Below are 23,141 nucleotides of genomic sequence, written 5' to 3' on the forward strand. Positions count from 1 at the left end.
AGATTAATTAACAGAAAAAGAATTATGAGCCATGCACAATCTTTTCATGAACGGTAACTCTATATGATAGATATTAAATGTATATACATTTACCATTAATGAGGATATGGACGGTGGCGTGATATTGTTAATGTTTCGGATTTCTTGAAAATAATTCCCATTTATGATTTATGATTTAAAATTTATATTTGTTTTCATTTATAAAAAACAAATTAAAAAAAAATTCGTATAAAATAACAATTTTTTTATTTTCCTTTTAGTTTTGGAGATGAATATAATGACAATTTAAGATAGCAATTACAGTGTATGTAACGTGGAATTTCCTTTTTTTTTTTTTGGGGTCAAATAATCATCTTTCTTCTTTCAATAATAACAGAAATAATGCCTGGGTTGACATTTAAGAGGGCTACCAGAGCAGATTTGCTACTAAATATGAAAATTGTAATAAATTCTCAATTGCCAAACATGATATGGAGACAAATTAGCATTAAAGAGGGGTATCACAGTAGATTTTTTTTTCTTTTTTTATCCCAAAAAAAAAAAGATGGAACGGTAAACCTCACCTTCTCTCTGTCTTTGTTCCATGGATGCGTTGGACATTGCCTTGGTCCTTATGCTTGAATAAACCCAAAAAAAAAAATGGTGATATTTTAATCAATTGGATGGTTGTAAGGACTTTTAAGTAATTAATACAATATGAAATTAGGGCTCCCCTATGTTTCCACTGTTGTACCTTACCACAGCCTTTGTCTTTTGTGAATTAGTTAATGTAAAATTTCATTGAACCCCTTACACTCTATTTTATTTATAATTTATTCATAAGTACTGAAAATACAAAATTATCCTCAAATTTTGTCTTCAATATTTTTTTTTTCAGTTTCTTCTTATGCTCTCTCACTTTCTCTCTATGATGGGTTTAATGATGGCTTCAATATTGATCAAGGTTGCTGATCGATTTGAGGATAATTAGTTGTAGGTCATTGATTGTTTGTGTGATGGTTCTCGTGGTGGAAATTATAGGCATCAAAACAAAATCCTCAATTTGATCTGAGAAGCCGAAGTGAGAGCTAGAGAAAGCGAAATGGCGATGGCAAGGCGAGCTCAGACCTTCCTTATCTAGAGCGATTATGCGCTGCAGCTTCATATTGTGGCTTCGATGGATCTCTGATTTCCTCTTTTTGTCATGGTGTGGCTGTGGTGGAGCTGACGTGATGCTATTTCGAGAGAGGAAAGATAAGGCTGACATGGGTCCAGGCTGTCAGTTGTGGTGCGACTGTACTATCTTGCCGACGTGGAGCAGCGTGGTGATAAGCGGTAGCAGGCAGCTTCACACTGTGAGTATTTAGGTCGAGAGCAAACTGGAGAGAGAAGCCATGATGGTTTCTTTTGAATTTGATTTTGGATTGATTTCGTTTGGATGTCGCGTGTGTGGGTATTTGGGTTATTTTTTTTTAGTGTTTTTTTTTAATTATAAATTATGAATAGATCGATTTTGTAATAAACTAGACTGGAATCCCCACTCGTATTGTTGAAATTTTTGTTGATGATGAGTTTTTTTTTTAAAAAAAAAAACCAACAAATACTTCAATTTCCATTAAAGATGGAAACTCTACTCAGTATCAGTAACTGGGCACAAAATGGAAAATCTCACAAAAAACGAAATATATTTTATATTCCACAAGCTAAAACAAAGGTACCAAAACCAGTTGCATATCTTCTTTCAAATCACTAATGATCCAATTCCCAGGTAATTCAGAGGTAGAATATCTACTTGCTGCGCTTGGCTGCACGCCTCCCTTGGCCTTTCTTGGGAGGTCCCTTTCCACGACGTTTCAATATTTCAAGCTTGGATAAGCGCTCTTGCTCTTGGCGGGCCATGACGAGAGGATCATCTTTCTTGATGTCATATGAGTACCATCCAGCAACCTTGTCATCGATTAGCTTCTTCCGCAAAATCTTGTGGGGTGATCTCTGGCCAGTGAGGTTAAGTACATGCCCAAATATCTTAGCCCTCGCCTCGGTCAGCCCTGTGGTCACTATTGTGGCAAAAAATGTTCTTAAGCCTCCCTCATGTAGCCATCGTCACTCGCCAACTCTACCTGATTAGCTCTGTTGATGATGAGTTAACTTTGTTAATGATCAGTGATGGGAGATGAGTTAATTTCTACAAAAAATTTAATGCTAATATAAGGATATTTTTGTCTTTTCATTAATATTAATGTGTTATGATTATTAATGCAGTGTGGTTTAAAATAAAAACTCTTTTAATACTTATACAAAATAATAAATAAAAAAAGTGTAAGGTGATAAATTAAATTTTGATAATGTAGGTAAGTATAAAGTATTAAAATATTTTTTGATAAATTATAAATAAAATAGAGTACAAGAGGTTCAATGAAAGTTCACATTAATTAATTCACAAAAGACAAAGACTGTGATAAGGTACGACAATTTCAGCGTAGGCGAACCCATGAAATTGATACTTTTTTGGGAGACGGGGTTAGGGAGATGAAAAGTGGGATTTGAATAACCTTTCATATTTGGGTCAATTTATTGGTCCAGTGGTTTCAGCTCAATTATCAACGTATACCCCATGAGAAGGTCAGTATAGATATATATATATATATATAATTTTTTATTTTTGGGTCAACCCACATTAGCACAGTCCGGCCTCACCTCCACTTCCAGGTCTCGGCGGGCTTTGCATTTGATAATCATAATTATAGTGCCTAGTGGTGGAGACTGAATTTGATTCACCAAGCAAACAAGAGCAACTAATAAATAAATAAAATAAACCAACGAGGAGTGAATCGGGGACAAGATAAACATGCATAGAGCATACAAGATATCCATGTGAGCATCTGGCCTAATAAGTGATCGTACAATTGGTTTATTAAAGGTTTTATCTTTCATTTGTATTTCTTTACCATTGGTTCAAGTGAAGACTTTGCTTATTATTCTTACCTACTTTTGGCCCCACTTCCTTTATTTTATGACATTGAGTTTCAAAACATTGCATACTTCACAATTCGAGCTCAACTGAGGAAGTTGGAACTTAATGAAAATTTATCTAAATCTTCTAATACAATCACTATGTAGTAGTTCGATAAATCTATCTGAATATTAATAATATATCCTCTCACTTCTTACTTCACACAAGTGATTATAAAGCATTAAACCCGTCTTCAGTTGCATGGCTATAGGAGACACACTTACTGCAAAAAACAACTTTCTAAGAAATATGTGTTGTGTTTTCCTTCTTTCATTTCTGTGCTTCTGGCTTTTCTGGGCAGGTCACATCTCATTCAGGACAGCGTCCGGAAATGTTATTGAAGGCACTGTTTTCATTAATGGAACAGTTGCAATTGCAAAAACTGATGATAATTTCATTTGTGCTACTTTGGATTGGTGGCCTCCTGATAAATGTGACTATGGCACTTGTAGCTGGGGCAGAGCTTCATTACTTAACCTAGTAAACTCTTATAGCTGCTGAATATAAATATCAATCTTTAAGCACAACACAGAATCTTAGTTTTCCCCCTTTTTTTACAGGATCTTGGCAACCCAATACTGTTAAAAGCTGTCAAAGGTAAGGACCAATCTGCATAAGCCTCAAAACATGTTCAGAGTTTGTCATGCAACTTAGCTTTGATTGTATTTATTGTAGCTTTCTCACCATTAAAAATCAGAATGGGCGGGACATTACAGGATAAAGCTGTATATGAGAGCAAAGGCATCGACGAACCTTGTACACCATTTGTTAAGAATAATTCAGAATTGTTTGGTTTTTCCGAAGGTTGCTTAACGATGCGTCGATGGGATGAACTCAACATTTTCTTTAGACGAGCTGGGTAAATATTTTTATTTAGTTTAGCACCATAACAACGTTGTATTGCTTAAAACAGTATTATATTATTTAAAATGCGAAGAACTAATTAATGTCATTGCGTTAAATGTCATTGTACTCGATTCTGAAAACAGGGCTGTTGTCACGTTTGGATTAAATGCTCTAAGAGGTAGGATAATTCAATCGGATGGTTCTGCAAGGGGAGCTTGGGATTCCAGCAATGCTGAATCTCTTATGCGGTACACTGTCAACAAGGGCTACAAAATTTATGGCTGGGAGCTAGGTAAGATGCAAGATTTTAATTAGGAATATGCAGATACTAAGCCATAGGAATGACCAAAAATCTCATCACTAAGTGCTAAACAGGAAATGAATTGAGTGGAAATGGGGTTGGAGCAAGAATTGGAGCAGATCAATATGCATCTGACGTAGATCGTCTCCAGAGCATTGTGCAAAACATTTACAAAGGCTTCAAAATCAAGCCACTAATCATAGCTCCTGGAGGATTCTTTGATGCAAATTGGTTCAAAGAATTCATAGATAAAACACCTAATTCTCTCCAAGTGGTCACACATCACATTTACAATCTTGGTCCAGGTAAATAATTAACACAATATTTCATTTATTTTTAATCAGTTTAGTTCATATGTAAGACTTTTCGAGTGGGGATATCTACACAGTGTAAAATCTAAATTTGACCCCATGTTGCTTTGTTTAGCGCTAATACGCCATTTTATAAAGCCAGATAAAAATTTCATTAGGTGCAAACGTCAACACTAGGAGTCTCAATTCATATAACACTTACATGGTAATTCACCTTCGGTTTTTCTTGTAAATAGGTGTTGATGATCGCCTTATTGACAAGATCCTAGATCCGTCATTTCTCAACAGTGGGTCGGAACCTTTTAGTAGCCTTCAAAGTATTCTCAGGAGCTCTGCAACTTCAGCAGTTGCATGGGTTGGTGAAGCGGGAGGAGCATACAACAGTGGCCACAATCTTGTCACAAACGCATTCGTGTTTAGTTTCTGGTAAGCTGTTTGTTTCCATAAAATTGTTTGGTTTATTTAAAAAAGTAAAATTTTGAATCCCAATTTTCCAAGTTTAACAGGTACTTGGATCAGCTAGGGATGGCATCAATTTATGGTACCAAAACATACTGCAGACAGACACTAATTGGTGGAAATTATGGACTACTCAACACGAATACTTTTGTCCCAAATCCTGATTACTATAGGTAATTTTGGAATATGATAGATAATAACTTTATAACTCCACAATTACAAACAAATTTTTTCAATCGGTTCCAGTTGACTCAACTAATGAAACCTCTTTTAAGTTGTATAAGAAGAGGTTCAAAATTGAAATCCAACTCCATGCCTTTACCTTGTTACTATTGATTATTGTCTCTGCAGCGCTCTTCTGTGGCACCGGTTGATGGGAAGTAATGTCCTGTCAACAAGTCTTTCTGGGACAACAAAAATACGTGCGTATGCCCACTGTTCAAAGCAATCTGTAAGCTAAATATCAAACGTTAATTCAGAGAAATTATTAGACCCCAGATTATTTATTGGTTTTAATTTTTGGTCTTGCAGCAAGGGACAACACTGCTATTGATTAACCTAGATGGTAACACTGCAGCCCGAGTTCGAGTTACAATTTCTAGGGAAAATCTTGCTGGTAATGGAGCTCTGGTAGTCCAACAAGAACAGCAAAATCAGAGAAAAAGATTTGCTAAGATATCTCAAGATACAAAAACCAATGGAAAAATGAGAGAGGAATACCATTTAACAGCCAGAGATGGAGATTTGCACAGCCAAACAATGCTTCTAAATGGGGAAATACTTGCAGTAAATTCATCTGAGGACTTTCCTCCTTTGGAACCTATATATGTTAGTGAGACGGCTCCAATTATAGTTGCTCCATTTTCTATAGTATTTGCCGAGATTCCCAGCTCTGTTCTTCCAGCATGTGCACAGGTGTAGAATAACAAGAGCTGACACATTGGTGTAATTCACATCGCTTTATATATATAGACATAAAGAATGTACGACTACAATTTCAACAAAATTCTTCCCCATGCAATGTAAGTAATCATCATAGTCAAATCTCTACCCTCGGCTGAATTTGAATTACAACCCTCTAGATGGGACAAAAATACTCCCATCTTCAGAACTCAAAACCCAGTTCCCAAATTTGTTTAGGAGAAAGAAATCAGTTCTCTGAATTAAAATGATAGAGCATAATTGATCCCAGAACCATTAACTTGTAGCAACTGCCTGCTCTTGAAGTGCAAGAGGAAGAGCCGGTCTCCAAGTTGTGCCCACTGGACTGTCCATAAGAGCAATACCCACAGCAGCTAAATCTTTCCTAATTGCATCAGATTTTTCATATTCTTTGTTTTTTCTTGCCACAGTCCGATCTTCAATTCTTTGCAAAACTTGATCTTCGGTTAAATCAGCACGCTTTAATGCCTTTTCCCTGAGCTGCAGCAAAACCTGAAGCATGAAATATTTGATGATCAGTCTGGTAGCCTACAGGTAAAAAAACTGCATTCACTTTCAATAGTATTCAAAATTTGAAATTTACTAGGAAAATACAAGAACATACATCAAACAAGATAAAGCAAATGCATATAATAGTAGAGGCTACCATACTTCAAATCAAGTCATGCATAATACTTCTCAAATATTTGGGCAGAGGAAAACAATTTACACCAAATATCTTGCTCCAGTGAAATAGAGAAGGCAGCATCAAATATCAAGTTTTACCTCAGAGTAACCTGTCGACATCAATCCTAAGACAGTTAGAACATTCCTGATTGTCTTTTCCAAAGCTGCAAGAGATTCTAGTCGCATTGCTTGCTTCTTCCCCTGCAGAAGTCATTCATTCAGTTATCAACAGCAGAAGAGAACAAAATAGAAAAATGTTAACCATTAGTTCCAGCCTTGGTGAGAAACAGGATGTAATTAGAGCTGAATGGTAAGAATTCCAAATTTGTACTAAATTGACTACAAGGACTAGCAACCCACTCACCCAGAGAATCTATGCAAGATCCTTTCATTTGTTCTTCCCAGATTGATTAAATGACTAATGTGAAAACAAATCCAAACATAACATCACACCAGATCTAGCCATTACAGTTTCTGACAACTCTTTTACCAAAATCTACCTAAGATAATTGATAAGCAGATCCATTTTGTACTGATTTATGTTGTGTATCTACCTTCCGAGTATGTAGCAGATCATTGATGGTTTTCAATGGGTCAGATAATGCAGCCAAAACAACAGTAGTGTGAAGATCATCTGGCATTGAGGCCAGGAAATCATTATGGAATTTGTTGATGCTAGTGACAGTGTCAGGAGGGATCGAATCCTTCAATGCAGCTGCATCAAGCAGGCTCAGAGCTTTTTCGCAATCATGTAATGTCTGTAACCATCGAATCACATGAAATTACACATTTCTTCAATTGAATAAAACACAAGAGCAATATAATATATAAAGGTCATCTTAAGCAGACTGATGGCCATACAATTGTAATTGACAGTGTATAGATGGTGTAGAGAGAGAGAGAAAGAGAGAGAGAGAGAGAGTTGTAATACCTGATAGATGTAGAAAATACGTTCAGAAGCACTTTCAAGTTGTACAACAGAATAGTTAATGGGAGATCGATAGTGGGTCCCAATTAAGAAAAGTCTCAAAGCTAGTGGATGGTAAAGTTCCATAACCTGGGAAAGGGTTAAAAATATCACAACAAACTACTTGCTACATATTAAAACTTTCCATGGATACAAAAGTGAAGTACTCAAAGAAAAAAATTGTATCTCCTTTTCCCCTTTCTTTCTGTCACATACAGAAAGTACTCATAGTAGAGTTGTAACATCTGGTGCCAGTAGATTAAAAGACTAAAATTCATGACTGTGTACCAGCTGGAATACTTACCTGCCGGATTGTGAAGAAGTTTCCAAGGGATTTGGACATCTTCTCAGAGTCAATGGTTACGAACCCGTTATGTATCCAATAGCTTATATGACTATTGTTACATGCAGCACAACTCTGAGCAATTTCATTTTCATGGTGGGGAAACACAAGGTCCATCCCTCCACCGTGTATGTCAAAAGAGTGACCTAGATAAGCAGCACTCATGGCACTGCACTCAATATGCCATCCAGGTCTTCCGGGACCCCATGGACTCTCCCAAAAGGGCTCCCCCTCCTTTGCAGACTGTAAAATAATGAGGACAAAGGAACTGTAGTAAGTATAAAATAAACTTGGACATGTGTGAAAAGGAAAAACAATCTTTGCCATATTGCAAATAACAAACTTGATACCCTTGCTTGAAGATGAAAAGACAAAGTCAATCTTAATTCACAAACCCATGCAATCATGAAAAAATGAATGGCTAGAAACCATACAAATATGAGACCCTGACTGACAAACCATATCTTGCTTATGCTAGAACGAATTAAGACTACTAACAAGCCAGCCATTTTACAACATAATTCGCAAGCACTCTGGTTGACGCTGTGATCTCCAGCAATTTTATGTTATGTGTACACAAAGCAATACCAAATTCTTCCAGACTTACCTTCCACAAAGCAAAATCAGCAGGATTTTTCTTTCTCGAGTCCACGGCAACCCGCTCGCCAGCTCGATTATCTTCTAACTTTCTCCCAGACAATTGTCCATATTCTGGGAATTTGTCTACAGAGAAGTAAACATCTCCATCAACTCTATAAGCAAACCCATTATCCAGAATCTGCCATGCCACCAAATTAATATTCAGAACATCACAGGCATCACAATGTAACTCATCCCAGGATTTCAAGAAATGGGCGTGGTGCATGCAACAAGAGAAGGAAGAGATTATGGAATTTTAATAGACAAAAATGCCAGTTCCGAGGCAGCATTTGCAAATTGTAAAGTTGGAAAAATGTGAAAAATGCAAGATAAAATAATTCTCTATGAACTTTAACAGCCAAAATTCCATCATCATCGGTAGGAGTACCTGTGTGATCATATCGATGATATGGGGCATGTGATCTGAAACACGAGGTTCTACAGATGGAGGCAAGCAATGAAGATCAACCATATCTTGGTGGAACTCCTCACAGTATCGTCTACTCAAACTTATCGGATCTTCCCCCAATTCATTCGCCCGAGCAATTATCTACAGAATTTGAAAAGTGCAGACTAAGGTATCCTGTCATACCAATATGAAAAACAGTTGGCATCCAGCACTTGTACCTCGATAACACCAAAACCTACTGCCCTCTCAAACAGAATATACATTTTTGCCACTATGCATCTAACCTTGTATAGTTATTGTAGAATGATATATTAGCAACCAAGTTAGTTGAATTCAGTTTAATATTAAACACTTACATGTCAATGCCCAAAAAAAAAAAAAAAAAAACCAACTGACCTTATCATCGACATCGGTGAAATTTCGAACATAACATACTTCATATCCCAAATGCCTAAGGTATCTGCCTAATTCCCAAACACAAGAATCCAATCAGCATAAAAAATTGGGCTTTAATCATAAAAATTCCATCTTTATTCATAACAACGTAAATAAAAACAGAGAAAAACAGAGACCTGTAAAGAACATCAAAGGTTACATAAACACGAGCATGACCAATATGGCTGAGATCGTAAGGAGTGACACCACAAACGTACATTCCAACTTTACCCTCAACTTTGGGCTTAACGAGCTCCCTTTTTCTACTCATAGTGTTGTAGAGCCACAGCTGGGTTGAGGCACTGGCCGGCTTATCGTCACCGTCAGTTTTGCCGTTGCTTTTATCGTCTATTACATTGGGTGATGAGTTTAGAGTGCTGAAGCAACGGAACACGCGTCTATTGTTTGGTTTGGGGGGTCTGAGTTGGAGGGTATGAAATGAGTTTATGAATGGAGAGAATTTTATTGAGGCTAAGGGCTTATAGCACTTGAGGGTTAGAATGAGACTGCCCATTTGCAGCTTCGAGCTTTTGTGTGCCCTGCGCAAGCTTTCTGTTTTCTGTTTTATTTTGTTGAAATCTACAACGTGAGAACAAGAGAAGAGAGGATTTTGGTAGAGGTATTATATCATTTAAGTACTCCGATTTTTATAAATTTTTGTATGAGACACAATTTGCCTAAGTTTTTCAAACACATCCCTGCCAGTGCTGCCTAGAACCTAGTGCTGGTGCAATTATGCCGTCGCCATTGCCAAGAACACGATCCGAAAACGACAAAGATCCCATAAGTCCTCTATTCCAGGCCAAGACAGCGGAAAGAAGTTCAAGCTCCCTCGTAAACGGCTACGAGTGAGGTAGATCACGCATTGATTAAATTTTTCGAATGCTCAGCCGGCTCTCACTTCACTTATAACCGTATTACTTTAGACGCGCGGTTAAAAAACCCTGCTTTACATTATAGTGTCATTACATTGAAATGTATTATAAATTATATAATTCTAGTAAAATAACCAAAATTTAAAAAGAAAAAGGCATGATTTCGTGATTTTATTCATCAATGTCATGAAACCAAGATGGTGTTTACTAATTAGATGTCGAGATACCACCTGCATCAATCTATTCAGTTCAACCGCTCCCCTCTTGATTTTAACTGCACCGATAAATGTAAGAACTAGTAGGAGCAACACTTTTGTCACCCACACACCGAACACCGTAAAGGCACGTGTTAACATATCCAGAAGGCTTTCTGATTGGCAAGAGAAAAACATCAAAGCATCTGAACATATTATTGACAAAAATATCTCATTTTCTATACGGAACAACCAAGGTTTACGGTTAGATTTGCCTTTGTTTTTCCTAAAAAATAATTTGCTATCAATCTCTACATCTGAAAAGAATGATCCAATGCTACTTCACAAAAGCCGCACCATAATATGCAATAGATGAGTGCGTGACTGGCTGCAAAAATAATGTTGTTGTTCAATGGCATCAACAACCTGGAAAGGGGCCTGCATCCTGATTGGAGAAGTTGTTACTTTGATCAAAACATGGAACAAACCTTATCTGAAAATAAAGAGGCAAAAGGCAGATTGTTAACAACTCAAGCTCTCTTCAAAATCTTCAGTCAATAGCAGATTGACCAAAGGTCACACTATTACCGAAATGTAACTGAAACTAAAAGTGGATCATTTTACTATATAGTCTGTCAAGTGTTTTATCTATCTTTCGGGCACGTATGTAACTTCCACTGATAATGATCAACAAGTAAAAGATAGAAATCAAAAGGTGATATCATGGAAGCAAATTCACCTCGGTTAATGCTGCTGCAGCAAAAACGATTATCATCTTTGTAGGTTGCTCGGACACCCATCATCCAGGACCCAACAGATGTATCATCGTGAGCATAAGTCTTCAGAGATGCACTGCATGCAAATAAGATATTCAACAAAATGGAACCAATATGCACTCTGTACATGTAATATGGGCATGATTCAAGGATATCACTAATCAGCCAAAAAGCAAAGAACCACTAATGCAAAAAACCACACTAAGCTTTGACATAAACTACAATTTCACTTCTGAATGGATGCTTCTTTCCCAGAAACTTATCAACAACTGACCTGTTTATGTTGATATGCTGAGCCAAATTTCTGGAGAGAACAAAAATTGAACCAGCTGCATGTCGGAAATACCTGAATGGAGACAACTAGCAAAGTCAATTTCCAGCAGTAAAAACCAAATTCAACCAGTATAAATATCATACACTCATTTAATTGACAAGCTAGATCACTTACGATTTCCCATCCCCAAACTTCCACCATTCAGGTTCATACCATTGCCTTCCCCTGAAATTCAACAAATGTGGATGAGGAAATTAGAGCTTTGTATGCTTTTCCTAATATTTCAAAGAAATATGAAAAATTCAACATATTGTAAAAAGTGAATGTCTGAATGTGAATGTGCTAGTTGATATCTATCAGAAAAATAAGGAAGTAAAAAGCAATCAAGTCAAATAAGATAGGATAATATACTCTTCAGTTACAACATCTCCTGACTTCATGCATCCAATATAAGCACTCTCTTGACCACGACTACGATCAAGAAGTCCAATCAGTCCCTCTGTTATGTCAGGAAACAATCAAATTATATACATACAGAACAAACGGAACAATATATAAAATTATGATATCCTAAACAAACAGAATAAAAGAAGCTCTACCCAAATCGAGGTCAATATTGTCATCAACTTTTACATAGAATTCTGCATCCCAAATTTGAACCGCAGTACTGAAGAAGAATTTTGCTTTCTTAGGACGTTCTTCTTGAGCCTCCTCATGACCTTCCTGATAGACATGATGCCACAAAGTCAGATTATTTACTAGTTTAATCCAGACAATCAAACATGTGGAAATCTCCACAAATACATACTCAAAAGTTTCAAGGAAAAATAAATGTTAGGCTTTAGCATCAACTACTTTCTCTAACGAAAACCCAATTGTCACATCCAGACAAGATATCCAGTATTCCTCCATTCATTTTTCTCTAATAAGAAAAGGTGAAAGGTTCATAATTTTTATTTTGAAAAACTAAAATTATACCATAAATGCATGATCTCTTCTTGGGTATTTAGTCCTAGCTCACAGGTAAATTTTTTAACTAGATAAATTGTTGTGACATGGAATTTTTGCACTTACAAGAATCAGGAAATCCTTTGTCTCACGATTTTCTGCATCGATTTTGCGATCTAAGCTATCGCCTCGATTGGCACTGCCAGTTGCAAAGCCAAAAAATTCTTATTAATGTTTGTCCGTTGGGACCACCATAATATTGTCACAGACAGTAGCTAAGGAAACGAAGCAACAGAGAATGAGTAAAAAAATCAAGTGTGTAAGAAAACTAAAGTAAGGATTTAAGTGTGAGGAACAACCTCCGACCAATCACAAAACGGATGACCACTCCTCTTTCCTCGAGTTTTTTTAAGGCATCACCTACAAGAGGCACAAGAATGTTATGGCCTGTTTTCCGTGAAATGCATATATTACTGACTCCTACAGACAACATGAAACCTATAGTTTTAGACATGGTGCATGACATTATGAACAAAAATGCAGTAATCATGAATTTTATTTACAAGTGTATGACAAGAAGACTGAAAGAATGTAAATAAGTAAGTAAGAAAAGAATCTCCTTTCAAAAGGGGACAGAACTTCACAGACTACATCCTGGAAATGGGTGAGAACAATGATAATAAAGACTTCTTTTTTTTTTTCTTTTTTTACTTTTCAAAAAATAATTTGAGATGAATATTTCAAGTTCAACACATATCCAAGGTAGAGGTAAGTGCTTGAAACTGACCTTTGGGCATCCACGATCCTCGATATACATTTCTATTCAAGTGACTACCAAACCCTGTGTAAACTCCAATAACAGCAAGAAGCTTTTTCCCCGAAGAAGACCCACTTTGCAGCAACTGATTCTTCAGGTACCCTTGACTCTTGGCTAATGTCAAGTCCATCTCAGCTTCCACAATCCTTCTCTCCAGATCTCTGAAAGTGAAAAATGCCATGTAAAAACTACAAAACCATCTACCATCAATGAAAATAATTTCATAGAAACCTCGTAAGAAAAATCAAGAAACATACTTGCATCCTAGAAGCATCAGCTTATCTTCAACTGTAAGAACCTTGGGTCTCTAACAACAAGAACAGAAACACATCATAAGCACAAAATAAAGAAAACATCACAATCCAAACATATATCATCACAAGTGCCCATCTCTCAATTTGGTTGCTAAGATAATACAAGAAACTTAAAAATAGAATACAACTGAAAATTTTCAGTGTATCTCTCTCTCCAACAAATCCAAATAAATGAGTTCAATTTTTACAGCATTTTCTAGCAGTCAAACTGAGAAGAAACAAAATGAGTACAAAAGTAAAGAGACTGAAAGAAACCTGCTCCATGCTTTTCTTAAGAAAATTAGAAAGTAATGTTCTGTTCTCAGCATCTTGCCACAGCCTGATTGTGCCCAAAAAAAAAAAAAAAGATTGATCAATCAAATCGAGAATCTGAATCCAATTCCACCGCTGGAATAATCCAAATTATGAATTCAGGTCCAACTCAATTAGCCAAACGGTGTACAGATGAAAATGAAATAATTCACAAAGTCTAGTGATACTGCGGACTATTGGTTTAAAGCTTTAAAATATAGTGTAAATGAGTTTTTTTTTTTCCAGAATTAGAATTATTTTCCGACATTTTCTCGGGAAACGAACAGAAGAATAAAAATGGCTAAATGGAGATCGAATAACAAACCTTCCGGCAACGTAAAGCCAAGCGAGGCAAGAGAAGAAAGCCAAGACAACTGAGGGTTTCGATGTGTGAATTTGCTTCGATCTCCCTCTCCTCTCCGATGATTTCGCCGTCGTCATCGGTAAGGTCTCCATTTCCAATTTCTCAATCTAATAATAGCCTAAAGAGATCGAGAAATTATAGAAATGAATGTGTTTATGTACTTATGTTTATATATCTGAATGTAATTATTGATTAAATTGTATGGTATGTGAAGAGGGATTTGCAGTGTCTTTTATTTGTATTTACTGCTGAGTGAATGAATTGAATGAACACAGTTTGTGAAACAGACGGCACGTCGACGGTTTCAACAAGGGCCATCCAGGTGATCCCAATGTCGGAGAGAGAACTGGCTCTTATCAAATCTCCAAGTTTAAAAATCTTTGGGCCTAAGACTTCGCTTTTACAGGGCAAGCAACATCACAAATAACGCTTAGATCCTCAAGGTTTGTCGTAATATACTGTTAGATCTCAACCATTTAGAAACGAACATAATAATCCGAATTAAGTAAAGATTTACCAGGTAAAACTTCGAAGTTTTTGAGTTTCCTTCCTTCTCTTTGGAAAAAATAGGATGTTTTGTGATTGCGGAAATGTTTTAGTTTTAATGTGATTAAAACAAAATAATAACTTATCTAAGGATGCTACATCAAATAGTTTTCAAATAATTTTATTTAATTGGGAGTTAAAAATTAATTTAGTCTTTATCTACTACCCCATCTGAAAAAAACAAAATAACCCTATCCGAAAAAACAAAATAATAACTTAATATGTGGCATAATAGTTAATGTTCTATCAAGGAAAAATCTGTCTAATTAGAGAAATAAAATCTGAGCCACGGTTGGCGGAAGAAGTTTTAGAAAGAAACATCATAAAGAAGAAAATAATGAACAACAAATCGTCCTGCTTAGTATGCATTGTTAATCAACAATATTGCATAATTATACATAGTTTGTATTCCGACTAATACGAATATATATTAATGTTACAACATCAATCACCAAATGACGTGTTCCATGTCACATCATTTGTTACACTGTACTAATCAGCATCCAAAAGTATACTATCAATTGTAGAAAACTAAGCATGCCCAAAAAATAACACTATGTAGAGGTAACTAGGTACATTAAATAGATGCAAGCTTGCCAACTGACATATTGGGACAAGGATAAAGTCTATTCTTCAAGCAAGCAAAAATTATAATGACAAAATACAAAGTTGTTTGATTGTCAATATCACAACACAAAAAATAGCCAGTTTTTTTCACATTTAAAGAATTCCCTGCATGTAGTCATTCAGAGAGCAAGATATTAAATCATCTTGTACAGGACCATTTCGATTGACATAGCACCCTGTTGTGCGATCTATCTACGGGGTTCTGGAATAAAGGGCACACTAGCCAATTTTGGGAAAGCACTATCAAGTCAATTGCCTAGCTTCTTCCGGCTCCTGGTATCAAATTTGCTAGTGAGGGCACCCCTTGGCTCCTCATCTCCTCTTGAGCACGTCTCATCTCCTCAGGATCTATTTGTTAAGACACAACATATTGATATGATAAGTAGAAATACAGGAAACTGTTAATCATAATCCATAAAATAAGTAAATCGATATAAATCTAAATCAAGTCAGTATTTGTTGACCATGGTTGAGATGTAAAACCGAAAAAATAAAAATAAAAATTATGAACCCAAGGGAGTACTTACCCATATTTTCCATTAATTTAGGCATAAGGAACACAACCACTAGCATAAATCCCATCATGAGACCCATTGGGCTTTTCACAAGAGACATTATGGAAAAAGGTTCTCTAATCTGTAAAGACAGAAGAAAACATGAGTCATGGTATACACATATTGAATATATGATAACACTGAACTACACAGAAACCATTGAGTTAAAGAGGGAATGGAGGATCAACCTCGTAATATTGCTCCTCTCTCAATGGCTCTAAAACCAATTCATTCAGACCCCTCCTGGTTTCCGTCAATGCTGCCTGAACCTTGCCTGGGTGTCTGGCACTAACATCAACCCGGACCTAAACAGATTCATAAAATTTCAATCATGTTAAATCTAGTTCAACATGATTAAATGATCAAATGATGACAAAATTTATCAGAGGGAAAGAAACCCACCGGAGAAAAGAAATAACCAATTGCAGCCACTTCAATTAAATGAGTCCCTGCTGACATATTCTGGCTTTATGCAGACAAATCAAGGAATTAAAAAATGAAAACTTCTTTTCCCATCTTCCATAAAATAATTGGGAAATAAACAATCTACACGTAGGAATGTATTGAAAAAAAAAGAAGAAGAAGAAGAAATGGGTAAAATAAATAGAACAAATGAATTTTTGACTGAATGAACAAGAAAAGAGCATGAGAAAATATAATTAGTAGGATACAATGAAAAATATCCATCAGGCCTCAGAAATGTCACATGTTCGCCACCATTGAGTACAACTTTCACATTCGATGCTTTTCCTCCAGGAGAGCCAAATGCTTTCAAACTCATACCTACAAAATGAATTCTTGAATTAAAAGTCTGAATTAAAAAATCAACCCATGCTATAATAACAGAAGACACGATGAGGGAACAAACATGCAGGGAAATATAATTGAGAAACATAATAAATATATATATCCAAAACCGAGGCACAGTCCAACTAAAAGCAATCACCAGAATCACTGTATTAAGATATTATCTCCATTAAGTTGACATCCTCTATTTTTGAACCGTCTCTCCAAAAACCTAGCACTAGAGGTAGTTTCAGCTTATGTTCCCCAAATTAATCCATTTGAGTCTTTCAGAATTCCGCTGCGCATATCAAAAAACCCAGCTTCTTAGCTGCGTTTTCTCATCTTTTTATTTCCCAGTCATTTTTAGATATCAACACGTATCAAACAAAGCTGCAATATTCTAGAAAATTTACCAAAATGTGAATGACTTTGACAAGCCCATCATAGCCATTCATAATTTAACTAAGCTCAAATTGAGCAACTGTAACGACTCTAATTGAGACCCACATAGCTAAGTTAAGGCTTATTGGCTTATAAGCAGTTAGGCTCCCTCTCCTTACAAGCCAGTTTCCAAGGATGAGTTCCCCAATGTGTGCGTAATAGCAACTGGTTTTATGGCATCTGGAACAACCTCAATCTTCCTCTAAACCCATTGACTCTCCCTCCCTCAGTCAATGTAGAAGGCAAATGCAACAGACCGCAAGCGATTCACCAAACAGTAAATTCCAAAAATTTTCAGAAAAAACGTTAAGGACCGTAACAGTAATGAGTAATGATGCGACATTCATTCCATCCGGTGGTGGATGGTCAAATAAGTAATTTCCTAACTTCTGAAAAAAAATATATCATCCAATAGATGCAACATCATGGCTCAATCACAAAAATAAAAATCATAATTAAAGAAAGCCCTAAAGCAGTTCTTGTACCGTACAGTAAATTTCTTCAATAAAATTTTCAATTTCTAATATATTAGCCGTAGAATTCAATTTAAAGGTAATAGGATTTGCTCAAAACTAAATTTGAAAAGAAAAATAATAAAGCATACCGGGAAGTTTGACACGGCCACTGATGCTGAAGCCATCACCAGACCTGCGAGGAAAAAAATTAATAATAATCAGCTAACTGAATGAAACTCGCAAGCTGAGTCTTTGATGATAAGTTTAAGTTCTTATAATAATTCTAATTTTTGTTCTCGTGTTTTGAAATCGTACTCGTACCCGCTCGAAACTGCAACGGCCGAAGAGACGAGAGAGAGAAATAAATTTATGAAAAATACTGAGAGAACCGATTTGGATCTGATTATGGACGCCATGTGGACGGAGTTTTGTGTGGAATCGAGTTCAATGGCGCTAGTGCAGTGGTGAAATTTACAAGGAAACAATTGTTCTCGGTTTCGAAGATTGTGTAATACGGAGCCTAGATTGGTTAATTCAATTGTGAAATCTGGACCGTTGATGGCTTCAGCACGTGTGATTCGTACGGTGGGCCAACTCGGATTTCTTTGAAACGTCGCCGTCCAATGTCCCTCCTTGATTTGCAGAAGATGGAGCACATCGATGATGATGGATACATAGCGGCATAGACCCTCTGGTAGTTTGTTTATTTTATTATGTTATCGAGTTCTATTATTTTTTCAATTTTTTTTTATTTTTATATGACTAATTATTTTTTAAAATTTTTTATATGATTCTATTTTCGTTTTGACTAAACAAAGAGAAAAATAGGTACAAATAAAAAAATAAAAAAAATAAATGAATAATTTTCCTACCAAAACAGAATTATTACATTTATGGCACAACTTCAAAACGACTTGTGTTTGTTGAAGACGACAAAGCTCTAAATTTCATTTACACAATCAATTATAGTACGCATTACATTCACCCTTTATCCTCTCTCTCAAAGCCAACAACCCACTGCTGATGAAGTTTGTTTGTTAAATCAGAAATTTGACGTCGACACAAATCCAAAGGGAGAATGGCTCCAAGAAAGAATTTGCATTGCCAATCTCACTATATGCTATAATCCCAACTTCTTTGACAACCGATCCGAAACATTTACTATTACAAATCCTGCAAAAACCTGTAGCAAAACACAAAAGTACATTACTCATACGTTTGAGATTGAGGTGTTGTGGCTTTTACTATATGACACCTATCTAATTACTAGATGTCATGTACAAATGAGCAAATGGATGCTAAATATTAGCCGTCAACTAAAAGTGTTTACAAAAATTTTAACTGTGCACTTGTTCTTATAGACAAACACTGCCGGCTACCTATGCATATGTAAATTGCAGCTCGGTATAACAGGAGTTGGTAAGAGTAATAGAAACAGACCATCTTGTAGGTACCCCAAAAAAAAAAATGATGTGAATTCGGTGCTTGCAATAGATGCAACCTGATAAGATCACTACATATTCTGCCAATCATGACGTGGATGTGTTTTCATGAGTGTCTGTGTGCGATTGAGTGAGAGAATTTGTTAAGAAACATGAATATATTGACCAATAAATTTTCAGCAGATGTCAAAAATTCTGAAGTTAGATGCTTCGTTACGGCAATATCATTACCTGAGCTGAGCCAAGAATGTATATTGCTGAATAATGACGGCCATGAATCACCATGTCTGCCACCATAGCTAGTGGAATGGTGAGTGACATTCCTAATGTGGCCACTAGCGGAGTGGTCCATACAACACATAATGCCCTGGTGAGAAAGAATATCAAAACTAAGAAAACATTGAAATTGCTAATGCCTATATCACTCATCGAAACAATTGTTGCTTTGTTACCAAAAGTAGTCTGAAAGCACACTTCCAACAAATCCATTGGCGAGAACCACTTCCTCCATTTTAGCTGAATGAGGAATTGTAAATTTGGGCTCAATTCCCAAGGCTGTCAATGGCCAAACTGAAACAAAGATCAAATAACAAGTACTTAGCACTAGACTCGAAAGAAGAGAAAACGATCACATTCATGCAAGAACCTCCTAATCGGATTCAGTAGCTAAAATAAAAATGCATCAATAATCAAACAACTCTTACCCAGCCACCATAGAGCTACAAGTGTGAACAATCCTATATATCCAAACAACTTTTGCACATCAATTTTTTCTCCTTCCTCACCACAAAACTTTTTTAGAAGCACTGCAGCATGGATTGCAAAGAGAAAAATGTCACGATGCTTAGTCAGACAAATAGTAAAAACAATGTCAATAATTGCAAAAGAACATGAGAGAGACTATTTCTAACCTGTGAATAGTCCATATGACATGGCAGAGAGAAGGCCAAAAAGATCGCCAACAAGTGAGCGCTTCCCATTGCTAAACACAAACATTAACTGTCAATGCCCAAAGCATGCATTACAAAGAGCAAGCTGATAGAGAAACATGTGAACAGGAATATATCTAACAAATGTGAAGAGGCAGCTACTGTAATTTGTAACTTATATATAATCATTAGGGTCTGCCCCCAATTTCTTAGAGTAGATTATTAATGCATCTGGCATAGCAAGAATACTCAACATCCTTTCAGAATAAAAAAAGATTAACTTCTAGGACGAAACTTCACATATATCAGCAATGACTTTACATTTTATGAAACATTTACCAAGAAAAGCTGAACCGTAAAGGAAAAGTATTGCCCATCCAGAAGTTTCATTTTCCCAAAGTCCAAAGAATATTACGGAACATCATCACAGGGGCAAATAAGATGACAGATAACAAATGAAAGTATAAATCACAGTTTGAACATGAGAACAGTAGATCTTAGAAAATTGCAAACCGCCTACCCCTCTCTTTCCTAACTATGTTGGGTACGGCAGCAGTATTTCATTGTTGAAATTAGAATTATATTTATCCTGAACTAAAAGCCTTTCGAAAATGATACCACCTTATTCGAAATCCTTGTTGTTTATAAAAAGGTTAAACAGCAGCAATGCTATTTCATTAGATCCCATTGAAACAAATATAGTCCTGACCAAACTGGAACTCGACATAAATGATGGCCAGATAATAGAAAAAGAAAACTTACGCCGCACTAAATTGTGATTCATCAGCAGCCCACGTTTTTCCAAGAGTGGTCATGGCAACACCAGCCATACTGACTAAGACTGCAACTACTTTGGCCACATTTAATGTATCTTGACCCATAAAAGCTCCAATGAAGAGGGTAAAAAGTCCTGAGGTTGATGATAACACTGTTGTACTTGCAACGCTTGTACGTGCAAGTGCAGCATTTGAAAAATACTGCAACAGAAAAAAGAAAATTTGTTGGCAAGGACTCTTTGTACTAAAGTTATAACATGACTATCATTGGCAACACCTTCAAAGATTTTGCAAAATACAACTTTTTCTTTGGCAAAAGCATTGCTGAATGCATGTCAATTTGAAGATTGCCAAAAATTGACACTTAAAGTTTTACAAAAAAACAAATGGGAATTCAATCTTGAGAAAAGTAGTGCAAGTAGAGAATTACCTCTGTTACAAACCAGATTGGGGCAATATAAAAACCAATAGTAGCAATTTCCCTGGTAGTAGGCTCCTTGTGTGCATCATCTTTAAGTTTAGAAACCAATGGCATTCCCTCTTCAGAAGATGATAGATCCAGTTCACTGTCTTTTTTATTGAAAGTTCCTTGAAGCTCCATTTCAAAAACTCTGTGCCTCATAGGAGAATTAAGTGCAGCAGAAGTCTCATTTAGGGTTTCTGCATCTTTAACACTTTTAGACGAGCGACGTTTTAGTAAATTACAAAACCAATCCTTAAGGAATGCTACTGGGAGGTAAACTACCATGAGAGAAGCTCCCAGATATGTCACTGCAAATGGCTGCTTATAGTCTGAAAAAATATCCTGTTGAACATATATCAGTTAGTTTACCTAAGGTTAAGAATACAGGTATGCACTGCATTATCATGCAACAGGCAAAAAGCTCAGCTGTTTGAGTGAGAATAAAGAAAACAAGAAAAAGATTTACTTTTTAATAATCTGCAAATAAATATCTAGGCATATCCATATGGGTAAATGGATGGTAGAAGGAACACAATCTTACAACAGACCTTCCATAGAATCACAACAAGAAACCCAAATCACATGACACTTTTGATGCAGTCTAGTAAAAGCCTTTCAGACACACTGCTTCTGCAGCAGCATATGACATGGCTGGCAGTAATCAATGGCTAGGAAGATTGGATTGCCAAAACTGTATGCCACATGACTCAAATTTGCAATCAGGAAACATCTAATTTTACTTAAATTTAATCATTTTTCATCATAACCCTACTCACTCGGGCACTTTCCAGTGTAAGTTCAGGGCAGAAGCATGTCAACCACAAAAAGATGTTAGCACAGAAAGAAGAGTGTGCATCCGACTTAGGGTATGCTTTTAATTGTTGCACTTCTGAAAGCAAACACCCACTTTCACTCAGTAGCTAATATTTACGGACCACTCACCTGCCCACTTATACTTGGAAGTCAATGATTCCATACACAGCAGTCATGGACACCTCAATCCCAAACATATCCAGTCAAGATACATCGCCAAAAGTTAAAACCTGATTTCATTGGCCATTAAAACTAGTTTCTTCTTGTAATTGAAAAGCTAATCTTCTGGGATGATATAGCTTTTTCCTAAGTCAATGTTGAATACAGCCTCATTCCTTATAGCAACCCACATACAGGTTTTCCATTTCTTTGTATGTGTTTGTGTGTGTGTGTGTATATATGTATAAGGCAATGCTAAATTCAACAATTGGGTATTATAAATTCAATTCAGTTGCAAATAATTCAAATTATTTAAATTCCACCAAAAGAATGAAAAAAATAAGATTAAAGACAAACCTGAGTAACTTCAGCAGAGGTGACCCAAATAATAACAACAGCTGATATCAGAAATAACCCAGCTCTATATCTCCAACCCATCACAAAAATCAAAAAATGCAAATCACAGGGATCTGATTCTTCTTCTTTCAGATCTTTCAACTTGCTATCTTGCTTTTCACTCACAGACGTGGATTATTAAATTTTTTATTTTCTTTTATTTTGGGATCTCAACTCGCTTCCCTAGCAAGCGTGGCGTGTGCTTCAATGCTAAAAAAAACTTAACAGGGGTGAGTTAGCAAAGACCAAAAAGAGAGATTCTTGCAAGAAGAAGAACAATCACAAAATATGAGCCTTAAATATAAGAGGAGAAGGAGAGAGAGGGAACAATTACAAATATAAGCTAACATTGCCGCCGTCAAATTGCTTCGACATTCGTCTTTGGTTAAGTTTAATTATTTAATGGGGCAATAACATACATTTAGGTACCTTATTTTTTTACATTTTCATTATTAATTATAGTTTTAAAAGTGTTATAAATAGGTCCCCAACTCCTCTTTAAGTACCAAATTAACCTTATAATATTCAATTTCTTCTTAGCATAATGCAATGCGGGTTACGACTAAAATTTTACACTTTTGGGTTAACAAT

At 36.1% G+C, this 23,141-nt stretch overlaps 6 protein-coding genes across 12 annotated transcripts; 1 reads left to right on the plus strand and 5 right to left on the minus strand.

Annotated features, from left to right (window-relative positions):
* Positions 1-1,670: 1,670 nt before the first annotated feature.
* Positions 1,671-2,082, minus strand: LOC102623268 (uncharacterized; the record flags this gene model as incomplete). Its single annotated transcript, XM_006483651.4, has 1 exon — positions 1,671-2,082. A coding segment is annotated over one exon (315 nt), but the record flags the coding sequence as incomplete, so codon positions are not given.
* Positions 2,083-3,043: 961 nt separating this feature from the next.
* On the plus strand, positions 3,044-5,830 carry LOC102608348 (heparanase-like protein 3). The gene is made up of 9 exons (XM_006483343.3): positions 3,044-3,472; positions 3,553-3,589; positions 3,668-3,851; positions 3,982-4,130; positions 4,214-4,444; positions 4,687-4,876; positions 4,957-5,082; positions 5,261-5,360; positions 5,441-5,830. The coding sequence occupies exons 1-9, from the start codon at positions 3,194-3,196 to the stop codon at positions 5,828-5,830; spliced, it is 1,686 nt and encodes a 561-aa protein (XP_006483406.1). The 5' UTR covers positions 3,044-3,193.
* Positions 5,831-5,855: 25 nt separating this feature from the next.
* LOC102608826 (cysteine--tRNA ligase, chloroplastic/mitochondrial) lies at positions 5,856-10,117 on the minus strand. 5 transcript variants are annotated; one of them, XM_025101019.2, is made up of 10 exons: positions 9,448-10,109; positions 9,272-9,335; positions 9,094-9,159; positions 8,855-9,016; positions 8,435-8,605; positions 7,789-8,070; positions 7,449-7,574; positions 7,072-7,275; positions 6,617-6,718; positions 5,856-6,379 (listed from the first exon to the last, which is right to left on the minus strand). In XM_025101019.2, the coding sequence occupies exons 1-10, from the start codon at positions 9,822-9,824 to the stop codon at positions 6,107-6,109; spliced, it is 1,827 nt and encodes a 608-aa protein (XP_024956787.1). In that variant the 5' UTR covers positions 9,825-10,109; the 3' UTR covers positions 5,856-6,106. The 5 variants fall into 5 exon arrangements, with proteins under 5 accessions (XP_024956787.1, XP_024956788.1, XP_024956790.1 ...); XM_025101020.2 differs by having other exon boundaries at positions 5,856-6,343; positions 9,448-10,077; XM_025101022.2 differs by having other exon boundaries at positions 9,272-9,339; positions 9,448-9,609.
* Positions 10,118-10,572: 455 nt separating this feature from the next.
* On the minus strand, positions 10,573-14,694 carry LOC102607855 (hydroxyproline O-galactosyltransferase HPGT3). Its single transcript, XM_006483342.4, has 12 exons — positions 14,125-14,694; positions 13,764-13,827; positions 13,452-13,501; positions 13,165-13,355; positions 12,737-12,797; positions 12,504-12,576; positions 12,029-12,152; positions 11,841-11,928; positions 11,604-11,654; positions 11,430-11,501; positions 11,119-11,231; positions 10,573-10,872 (listed from the first exon to the last, which is right to left on the minus strand). Exons 1-12 carry the CDS (start codon positions 14,253-14,255, stop codon positions 10,850-10,852), a joined length of 1,041 nt encoding a protein of 346 aa, XP_006483405.1. The 5' UTR covers positions 14,256-14,694; the 3' UTR covers positions 10,573-10,849.
* Positions 14,695-15,268: 574 nt separating this feature from the next.
* On the minus strand, positions 15,269-18,239 carry LOC102607560 (ER membrane protein complex subunit 7 homolog). 2 transcript variants are annotated; one of them, XM_006483340.4, is made up of 7 exons: positions 17,888-18,239; positions 17,722-17,765; positions 16,562-16,673; positions 16,293-16,356; positions 16,079-16,195; positions 15,864-15,972; positions 15,269-15,684 (listed from the first exon to the last, which is right to left on the minus strand). In XM_006483340.4, exons 1-7 carry the CDS (start codon positions 17,986-17,988, stop codon positions 15,593-15,595), a joined length of 639 nt encoding a protein of 212 aa, XP_006483403.1. In that variant the 5' UTR covers positions 17,989-18,239; the 3' UTR covers positions 15,269-15,592. The 2 variants fall into 2 exon arrangements, with proteins under 2 accessions (XP_006483403.1, XP_015387122.1); XM_015531636.3 differs by having other exon boundaries at positions 17,894-18,231.
* Positions 18,240-18,415: 176 nt separating this feature from the next.
* LOC102607261 (hypothetical protein) lies at positions 18,416-22,963 on the minus strand. Of its 2 annotated transcripts, XM_025101140.2 has the most exons (9): positions 22,885-22,963; positions 22,512-22,760; positions 21,150-21,524; positions 20,706-20,920; positions 19,926-19,996; positions 19,719-19,820; positions 19,467-19,584; positions 19,246-19,381; positions 18,416-18,755 (listed from the first exon to the last, which is right to left on the minus strand). In XM_025101140.2, the coding sequence occupies exons 2-9, from the start codon at positions 22,590-22,592 to the stop codon at positions 18,693-18,695; spliced, it is 1,161 nt and encodes a 386-aa protein (XP_024956908.1). In that variant the 5' UTR covers positions 22,593-22,760; positions 22,885-22,963; the 3' UTR covers positions 18,416-18,692. The 2 variants fall into 2 exon arrangements, with proteins under 2 accessions (XP_024956908.1, XP_052299266.1); XM_052443306.1 differs by lacking the exon at positions 22,885-22,963 and having other exon boundaries at positions 22,512-22,878.
* Between the last annotated feature and the right edge of the window lie 178 nt (positions 22,964-23,141).

Source organism: Citrus sinensis, chromosome 1 (genome assembly GCF_022201045.2).
Source record: "Citrus sinensis cultivar Valencia sweet orange chromosome 1, DVS_A1.0, whole genome shotgun sequence".
NCBI lineage: Eukaryota > Viridiplantae > Streptophyta > Magnoliopsida > Sapindales > Rutaceae > Citrus > Citrus sinensis.